At 42.1% G+C, this 10,826-nt stretch overlaps 1 protein-coding gene across 1 annotated transcript; it reads left to right on the forward strand.

The window, feature by feature from the left end:
* Positions 1-3,576: 3,576 nt before the first annotated feature.
* On the forward strand, positions 3,577-9,469 carry cyp7a1 (cytochrome P450, family 7, subfamily A, polypeptide 1). Its single transcript, XM_079347817.1, has 8 exons — positions 3,577-3,796; positions 4,864-5,104; positions 5,218-5,427; positions 5,594-5,788; positions 5,884-6,083; positions 7,551-7,681; positions 7,818-7,996; positions 8,247-9,469. Exons 1-8 carry the CDS (start codon positions 3,714-3,716, stop codon positions 8,547-8,549), a joined length of 1,542 nt encoding a protein of 513 aa, XP_079203943.1. The 5' UTR covers positions 3,577-3,713; the 3' UTR covers positions 8,550-9,469.
* The last annotated feature ends 1,357 nt before the right edge of the window (positions 9,470-10,826 follow it).

Raw genomic sequence — 10,826 nt, forward strand, 5'->3', positions numbered from 1 at the left:
AATTGTATTAAAGGTTGATGCTAACAATCTGCAAAGCCATTAGAGCCATTCGAGTTATTGAAAATCCTACACATGAGGTCGATTAGCCCCCCTGTGAAAATTTTGTTTTTTTAAAAAGTATTTCCTAAGTCAGGGGTGTCCAAAGTGCGGCCCGGGGGCCATTTGTGGCCCTTGAGTGGATTTTTTGTGGCCCTTGACTTCAAATCGAAGAATCAGAAGATTTTGGCCCCAGGCCTCATCAGATGGCATATTTCGTTCTTTTTTCTTTTTCATGTTAGTGAGGGAGACCTATAAAAGCCTGACTATTCTTTCCAAAAAATTAGAACACAACAGTTTCCCACTGCAATTAGTTATTGTGTATTTACATTATTTTTTGAAGAGGTCAAAATACAAAAAGTTCCTTCCAATATTAAAAAAAAAACAAAAAAAAACCCTGTGGCCCGTGAGCGATTCTAACACGACAATTTTGGCCCGCAAGAAAAAAAGTTTGGACACCACTGTCCTAAGTGCTATTAAACAGAGCAAAGACTTTTTAACGCAGGTTTTTCAAACAGTCACAAACAGCACATCATTGCACAACACTGCTTTGTGCTATGGCTCAATAAAACGGTCAGTTCTTCAGGGGACTTATACTTTTGACCCTGGTAGTTTTTGTTTTTTTTGTGAAATAATTTAGTTTCTGTGTGCAAAGTAAGATAATGTACGCATCCAACATAACACTTGGAGCTCGACAGGAAAACTGAAGTGGATCAAGTCATTTAAATCTTTCAGTTTAGCTGCCTCAGAAACAGGAATGATTGTGAATGTGTTCCAGATGGTGCCACACTGAGCACATACCTGAAAGATGTTTGTGAACATGTCACTGAGTTGTTAAGCACAGGTGTGCCCACACTTTCCTGAAAAATCACTAAATCAGTCTGAGGAACAGGAGAGTCTCTTAGCATGGAAATATATAGAGTACATAGCCTGAGGTTGGTGAGGAAATAATGACAGTGCAGAGTCAGGTGTGAGTGTGACTGGTTGGCCCCTGATTCAGGCCACATGTTGGAAAATGAATACATGCTCTTTCACTCATGAATCCTGTCTTATTCGTATGCCTGCGAGGGAAACAGCCTAATGGGAGAAAAGATTGGCAGATTTTTAAACCGGTACACAGGAGCAGACTGCCTCCCCTCTTCAGAGGCACCAACTCTTTAATGAAATCTCTTAAATCCATTCAAAGCAAAACTTACAGCCCTCTTTTCCCTGCTCTTTGAATTTAAAACATCCAGTATGAAAAAAGTCTTTCTTTTTTGTTGTTGTTTTCACGCCTCGTCCTTTAAGGCACTTTGATCAGCTGAGGCTTTTTTTATTGTGCTATACAAATAAACATCACTTGACTCTTTAAAGGCACGTCCAAGTCTTTAGGGGCAGCCTGTGAATATAGACCTAGAGGGTCGACCGCAATGGATGTAGACTAATGTTACTCAGGGTAACCTTTTTTTAGATATGCCATAATAATTGTGAGAGTTTGAGTATAACCATTGTCTCCGACATTCTCCAAACACATGAACCAGGACTCTAAGCTAGGGATTAAGTCCGTTAGCAACGCACCACGCATCATTTTTGCTGTTAATGTTATGTGGTATTTCTGACAGTTTTAAACATTAGTATTAAACATTTACTAACTCAATGTGTATTGTTTTTTTAATTACATGCACCAGGTCCATTTAATTAATATGAATTTTCCTGAATTAGTCCTGCTGCATTCCCACATTGGCGCACCCTGACTTCTTGAAAAGAACTTCGGTGCCTCGCAGGAAACTTTAAGAGTAAAGTTGAAGTAAAATAATTCTGCTTCGTGCATTAACTCCTGGGACCTTTGTGCATGTGTGAAAGAGGCTATTGTTATGCTTATATTTTATGCTAGGATTAGGAAGTAGCTGCTCATGGTATGTAAGTGACAGTTATGTTATGATTTATTTCCCCCTGAGGTTCTTCATGTCAGCTTGTTTATCTTTAATGTCGTCTGTCTCGACCAGCAAGATTCTGCAAGATCAACTGACATCGTCTCAACAGCTCACACATATTTCCAAATAAGAATCAATGTTCCACACACACACACACACACACACACACACACACACACACACACACACACACATACACACACGTGCAAAGAAAAAACACACACACATACCTACACACACATACACACGCGCGCACACACACAGACACACACGCACACACACACACACACACACACACACACACACATACACTCAACAGGAGTCCAGCAGTGGCCTTGAGTATATTTACCATTTTAGATGCACTATCACTGCGGAGTCCTTCAGGTAACACTGTCCATGGACTCCAGTCAAGGCCATCACATACACACACCCGCACAAGTACACACATACTAACGCATAGGACACATGGATTCCCACAGAGATAACGCTGGAGTTTGAAAACTTAATAGACACACTCAGTTTTGGCAGCAATGAACCAGTTTTTGTCCGGCCCTAAGATTCTGTCGAGTCATAAGATCCTGTTCTGATATTCCTACTCACACACACACACACACACACACACACACACACACACACACACACACACACACACACACACACACACACACAGATCTTAATATGCAGTATTGTTCAGATCAGGCTCTTTATGTAGTGCACATGGTCTCATGTCATAGTTGGTTTGAGTGTCCTTAAAAGGATGAACATAATGGTTTAAAAGCTCTGCACTGAGTACAGACTCTCCTCGTCTCTAATTATCAGAGCTTTCGATCAAAAATATAATTGGGGGTATTGGAGGAGACATCAGACGGCTGCTGCATGCAGGGCTAGTGTGACAGTGTACACAGTGGCTACGACAAAAGGTGAGAGTTTGTATATCTCTTATCTTGTGCTACATGTGCAGTCTGAGCTCATGCCTGGAAGGGAGCGACATGTGTTCAAAATGTCTCCAGAAAGAATCTAACGTTTGCTTTAGAAAGATATATCGGGACATTGACTTTTAATCTGAGGTGCACTCACACATTGAATCTCTCTCCTCTCTGGGGCAGGGGGAGGGAGGAGGGGGCATTAATGAGAAAACTCATCAGAAGTAATCAAACTGTAACCCGCTAGATATCCGTTTAGTCTATGTCTGCTGAAATCCAGCGCATTGAGTGTGATCTGAGAGAAATATTCATTCTTCTGTAACTCCTATTTAAAAATGATTTGTTGATGTGGGATAATCAGAGCTACTTAGAAATATTGTATATATTTGATTGTATTTAATAATATTATAAAAACTGATTTATGACATGCAGTATCTTGAAAAATATTGATCAGCAGGACAACCTTGAATAAAGTGAACTTCAGCTCCTGTGTTCCTAAAACACATGCAGATTGATCACAGATTAGATCTTACACAACAAATAAAGAAAAAAACTGACCTTTTGCTGTTCCCAGTGATGACATCACACCTGTGCTGTATATCCGCCCTCTAGCCCTGCCTACAGTTCAAAACAGGTATAAAGCCCTGCCACACACTGCCTGTGTTGATCATACACACACACACACACACACACACACACACACACACACCAGTGACACACATAATCTACAGCCTATTTACATACACTGTTCTCTGCAGGATTTAGTGTCTGTCTGAGAGTGTGTGTGATCTGTGTGGAGCTTTCTCCTTGGTTGGATCTTCCTCTCATCATCATCATCAGCATGATTATCAGCATCGCTCTGATCTGGGCCGTCCTGGTGGGCTTCTGCTGCCTGCTGTGGCTGGCTGTGGGAACAAGGAAAAGGTAAGACCTCACCTGTGCGGTGCAAAAGTTTCACCCTTTACAGAGTGTGAAGAGTGCATGAGCAGACATCTCCTGATGTACACCTTCAGTTGGTTGCACACAGTTTTACTCTGGTCCCTGTGTTTTTCCGGGCGAGCCTCAACAGAGATATATGGGGCCTCTGATGTAACCGTCACTGTGAGTGACAGAAGTATGTGTGCAGTGTGTGCTTGTCAAACAAAGGCCTTTGTAAAGATGATGGAACTAGTTGGGTATGTTGTTGAGTCACATCACTGTGCTGACATGTGTGAAGCTTCAGTTTACTTTCCTGTCATGTTCAGAAGTAAATCAGTGAGGGAGATGATATCTGGATTTCTTTCACGACACTTCATCAGCTTTGGATTCTTGGACACATTTTGTTGTAAGACATACATTATTTAAAAGATGATTCTCGTGTTGAAAAGCCTCATGATGACATTCAGGCTGGTACAGACAACAACAACAACAACAACACTGGAAACTGGTTTGTGTTGTTCACTTAAGGCTGTTGGGTGTTGGGAGAGAGAGAGACGACGAACAACATTTAGGAAACTGTGACAGTCAAAGGGGAGCTCTGAATATGTTTGAATGAATCATCCACAGAAGAAAAGAGGTGCAGCAAGCAAAACACCCTATTTATCTCTGAAAGAAGTATATATGACCATGGACTTTGTCGTCCCTGCTTTTTGAGGTTGAGTCCCTTCTTTCAGATCATCCCCCATTTCTCTCCTCTCTTCCCTCATCTCTCTGAATGTCACTTTTTAGTTTTACATAGCTGTCCAGGTAGAACATTTGCAGTCACATGTACATATCTACTGTCTGGTTTTAGAGTCAATATCAGTTAATGAACCACATTCAGTGAAGTGAGGCAGAGTCAACATTTCCAATGTGGTGACCGCCATAGTTGAACTTTAACACCTCTTCAAAAACCAATGGAGGGTTTGACTGAGAACATGTGGATGTTTAATTGCCCCATTCTGACATCCAGTAGAGATAGTTTCCACTTCATTCTAAACACGTTTCTTTCTCTTCATTGTCTACACCCTCAGGCAGCCAGGTGAGCCTGCCATAGAGAGCGGTTTCATTCCGTACCTGGGCTGTGCTCTGCAGTTTGGGGCCAACCCTCTCCAGTTCCTCCGCAGCCGTCAGAACAAATATGGACACATCTTTACCTGCAAGATTGCCGGCCAGTACATCCACTTCCTGTGTGACCCGTTCTCCTACCACTCGGTCATCAGACAGGGCCGACATCTGGACTGGAGGAAGTTCCACTTTGCCACCTCTGTCAAGGTCTGTTTTAGTTCATCTTTTGTTGGTTTTTTTTGGCGCGGGTGTCTGCTCACACTTCATGCTGCAGGTGAGTCCTGTGATGATCCTAAGCTTTCTCTTTCTCCTCTCTGCAGGCGTTCGGCCATGACAGCTTCGACCCACGACACGGTCACACCACGGAGAACCTTCACCAGACCTTTCTGAAGACCCTGCAGGGGGAGGCTCTGCCCTCCCTCATAGAGACTATGATGGGCCACTTGCAGGACGTCATGCTGAAGTCAGACACACTCAGCCCCAGCAAGGACACCTGGGAGGTGGACGGCATCTTTGCCTTCTGCTACAAGGTCAGGAAACCACTTTAGAACAGCAATGTACAAGGAATAAGGAAGAGGCATGACACACAGAAACAAAGAGGAACTCTAGCGCTGACATCTTGTTCTGATTCCAGCAGCTTCTCCGCCTTTTGCGCCATGTTTCAACAGTCCTGACAGGTGTCCTTGTGTCGTGCAGGTGATGTTCGAATCTGGATATATTACCCTGTTCGGAAAAGAGTTTGGTGAGGATAAGTGTCAGGCTCGGCAGGCGGCTCAGAAAGCTCTGGTTCTCAACGCTTTGGAGAACTTCAAAGAGTTTGATAAGATCTTCCCAGCGCTGGTGGCCGGTCTGCCCATCCACGTCTTCAAGAGCGCCTACAGCGCCCGAGAGGTCAGGAAGGGTTCAATGCACATGATACAGACAAAACTGTGAGGTCTATATGATGAAATAAACTAACATGAATGTCCCCTTTTTTGAATCTCAAGAACCTGGCGAAGACCATGCATGCTGAGAAATTGTCAAAGAGGGAGAATGTGTCTGACCTGATTTCGATGAGGATGATTCTCAATGATTCTTTATCCACCTTCAATGACGTGAGCAAAGCCAGGACACACGTAGCTCTGCTGTGGGCTTCACAGGCCAACACCCTGCCTGCCACCTTCTGGAGCCTCTTCTACATGATCAGGTGAGTCTTCTTACTAAACACTGTACGGTCTCTCACTGACACAGAAGGCTGACATAAAAACTCAGCAGGCGGCAGAGAGGTCTGGTCTGTCTTAACAGAAATGTAGAGATTTGCATAAAACATTAAAACTCAAGGCGTTATAAGAGGTCACTAAGTTTTATGGGGCACTGGCACGTTTGAATAGCCACAAATTTGATTTTGAATGTCACCTTACTGCCAGAGTAACATCTCCCTCTACTCAGCATATTTCACCACTCACTCAGAGAGAGATTACGCAGCATTTAGGTGAATGTGGAAAAAACACGACTTCATAATCGTTCAGGGGCGGGAAAAAAAAGGAAAGAAAGGAAGATAGTCTTTAAAGTAGTTCCTTGATTTCTCGGGGTGGCAGTGTCTCAGAAGGTCGGTGGTTCGAGCCCCAGTCCCTGCAGCCACATGTCCGACGTGTCCTTGGACAAGACGCTTCACACTGAGTTTCTCCACTTTTCCGCTCTCAGCATCCTAAGAGATAAAGTCCCTCAGTTTCAGCTGTGCTTCATCACAGCCCTCTCAGTTAAAATAGTTGAAAACTGCAATTTTTTTTCAACAGTACTTTTATCCCCCCGACATATCAGACATAAGAAAGTGCGGGTTTGAACTCCCAGGTCAAGAACTGCTGATAATACCACAGTCTCTTTCATTGTATAATTGACAATAATTATTAGAGATGATAGCCTGAGCCTGGTTAGTTAAAGTGATAGTGACATAAATGAGTCTGTATTTCACAACATGATATATTTATGTGACCAGTCTAACTGGCTGGTGTAGATTGGTAATACGCCTACAAGTGTGACGTACAGTTTAATTGTGGACTTATAGCACATGTAACTAGCTAAAACATTAGCTATCAAACCTGTCAGACTGACATTAGAACAAGTTCCACTGAATTACACAGGACACTTTGTGAAGTCTCTCGTTGTGTCTTCTGCTCTCAGACTACCCTCTGTCCTGTGGAGCTGGAAGTGTTACATCATATTACTGCACGTTTATCAGCTTCAAAGAGCTGATAGCACACAGACCTACACAGTTCAGATCGATGAGATAATTGACACGGATAGTGTTTATGGGTTCAAGGCTGGCATCAAGACACTTCAGTTGAAGATTTCTGACAGAGATTCAGACAAAAATCAGGTCCATTCATAAAAGTCTTTCAGCATTAAGATTCTCCTGATGTCCTGATGCTATATTCAAAATAGTCATCCAAAGATCCTTTAAATAAAAACAGCATTTTAAGGTTATTCTGCTTTATGTTGGGTTTGTAGCCCTGTAAGTCACATTTCGTGACTTGTTGAATAAAGTGAAACCATTACTTAATGAATATTATGAAAGCCAATGTTGGGCTTCAAAAAAATCCTCTTTAGAAACAAATGGAAGATGTCACTGCTGTGTCTACAACTAATATTAACAGTCTCTTATTTATGTCCTCAGGAGTCCCGATGCTATGAAAGCAGCTCGTGAAGAAGTGCAGAAAGTTCTGGAGGCTTCAGGTCAGAAGGTCGACCCCAATAACCCCAAACTGAACCTGAGCAGAGAGCAGCTGGACAACTTGCCTGTTCTGGGTAAGATCTCCAGCAATCACCAGGAAATACAAGGAGCTGTACATGGAGCGATTATTGTCCGGAGTGGAGATTAAAAGTCGACACTGTGAACTGTGTCTGAGGCGTTATTTTATGTTTTACTTCTTCACGTCCACAGACAGCATCATTAAAGAGGCCATGCGTCTCTCCAGCGCCTCCATGAACGTACGCATTGCCAAGGAAGACTTCCTGCTTCACCTTGACAACCAGGAAGCTTACCGTATAAGGAAAGATGATGTGATAGCCCTGTATCCTCCCATGCTGCACTTCGACCCAGAGATCTACGAGGATCCATATGTAAGAGCCTTAAATACATCATTGATTAAAATCCTTTATAGTAGCCTCGTCATCATAGCAAAGTTTAAACTCCTTGTTTGTTTTCTTACGTTTTAAAACTTTAGCACATTTAGATCCTATAGATCCATATCAACAACACAGATTGTCTCATTTTTGAACACGTGGTATCCAAAAGAACAGAATCTTTGGACAACTTTACTCTATTAGTGAGCTGCCCTCCTTTAAAATCACCTCCCTCCTCTTCATGCAGGAGTACAAGTTTGACCGTTTCCTGGATGAGAAGGGTCAGGAGAAGACCACCTTCTATCGCAACGGGCGCCGTCTGCGGTACTTCTACATGCCGTTCGGCTCAGGAGTCACCAAATGTCCGGGCAGGTTCTTCGCGGTGTACGAGATCAAACAGTTCCTGACTCTGGTGCTAAGTTATTTCGACATGGAGCTGTTGGACCCAGCCATCAAAGTCCCTCCTCTGGACCAGAGCCGAGCCGGTCTGGGGATCCTGCAGCCCACGTATGATGTTGACTTCAAGTACAAACTGAAAGCCAACCACTAGACTGTGTCAGAGACTGAAGGACATACTGTACAAAGTGTATATTTAATGAAAATAATGTAAATAGACTAAATAATGTATATTTGTTGTAATAATTTGTTATTGCAGAAGAACATGTTTTCTAAATGTGTACATTTTTTGTGAAGTGTGTTTTTGCATGTTTAGCCCATTTACTTCACATTCTGTAAATTTACAGTCATGCAAACTATCTAAATGTATTATAACGTGCGTACAGACTCCTCCAGTAAACCTGCAAGATCGGGACAATCCGAATCCCCACATTGAAACCCTGCATGGAACGTAAAACATCTCTATCTTGCAGAATTAGATTTCTATAAATATTTATTTTACACTGAAACGTGCTTTTTTAGTTTTTTCGGGATTGATTTACATCAAGAGAATGTTTGCATTTGTTCACACGTATAATGATGTTGTACTTTTTAAAGATACATTTAGACTTTGGAAGCTCGAGCCTCATCATAAAGACCCACAGTATGTGCCATCATGCAAGTCGAGAGCTTCACTCTAAAAAAGGGCCGTTGCCATACCAGAATTTTGAAGTTATTATAAAAGATCACACAAACAGAAACATTGACAATATACACTCTCTCTCTCTCTCTCTCTCTCTTTGCTCATCGCAGCTTTTAGTTAAAAATATGACTGAAGATCTTTGTTTTTTATATCCTGTGTACTCATCATTAAAATAAATGAGACGGTATTGTTTTAAAGCTTAAGGTTTCAGAAAGTGTTACAAATGTTGACAACACTCTTTCTAAACCGTTGTCAGTGATGCTTTGTGAGCACGATGGGCTGAACATACAAAAACATTTCTTCACATGTTCAGTGTTTTTCTGCTGTGTTGATTACATGCATGTTTGAAATAAATGTGCCCAAGTACAGAAGAATCTGTGCAAACACATGAACTCATGCATCGCTCTTTTTCATATCAGCTTGTTCATCGTGTGAGCTTTTTTTGGTATTATTATTATTAGTATTATTATTATTATTATTAGTATTATTATTAGTATTAGTATTATTTATGATGCTCGACTGACAGCAGCATCTTTTCTGGACTTTAGCTGGCAGAAGAAAAAAGAGCATCAATCAGAGTTTAACACCTCCCACAGTCAACAGATGTGAATGCTCGTGCTGACCTTATATCTGCCCTCTCAGCATCATTATAGGAGCTTCATGATGTAATAACATGGGGTTCATAGTGAGCACAGAGAACATGTATTGTCTGTGCAGACACAGGACAGTAAATACAGATGTGTAGATGTTGGTATTCAGGTGTCGTGCAGTGAACAGATCCTGCTCTGCACACTTCGGGCCTGATACAAAATAAATGCATACCATTTATTTTTCTGTCATTTAAACATGTTAACACGTCTTTCATTGTGCCTATGTCTCCTCCTAACTGCAGCCTGCAGTGCGTAACACTGGGGCTCTTGGATTAGCATGTTCTTTTCAAAGGTGTTAAATTCAGACACCGTCACAACCACCGCAATTTTTGCCTGGCTTGATAAATCACACTGCGTGTACTAACTTAACTTCTTTACATTTTCTCCTCCCAGTATTTTGCACGCTGAGGCAGAAACGCCTCGTTTTGCATATTCATTAAGGCAAACATACTATTTGGACAATACGTGTTGTTTTGCTCATGTGAAAGACGCAATCCTCACTGCACGCTGTTAGTAACTCAGATAGCACATTTTTTGCTGGTGGTATCAAGTTTGCACACATTTTAATACACACAAACCTTTAGTAAATCAGGCCCTCAGTGTGCTGCATGTTCTGTCTGAAGGTGTCCTGACTGCAGGTGCACACACACAGGTCATGCCTGAAATGTTTTTTGTTTTTTTTGACAAACAACAACAACAAAGAACAAAGAAAAACAATCTGACAATCTGACATTTTCAATCTCAGTACACTTTACATATCTACATGACCCGCTGAGCTAACTCCGCCCACACAAGACACGTCAGCCCCCATAGTCAATCCACCGCCACGCCCTCAGTCACAGGACCCCCCTCTCTCCCTCTTTAGCGAGCTGAAGGACCCGCGCAGGAATACCTGACTCCGTCCCAGGATACCGGCCAGGATCCAAGTATGCCCAACTCTCCCACCAGCCATCATTCATAAGTGCAGAAAATGTCTCAATTCACATTATCATGCTCTACTTTATACTGATTTAAGTTTGTTTTTTTTCTTCAATCAATGTTGTTTTAACACTGTATATCTAAAGAAACATAAACTCAAACTGTTCATTGATTGAACTTT

This window comes from Symphodus melops, assembly GCF_947650265.1.
Source record: "Symphodus melops genome assembly, chromosome: 7".
NCBI classification, from domain to species: Eukaryota; Metazoa; Chordata; class Actinopteri; order Labriformes; family Labridae; genus Symphodus; species Symphodus melops.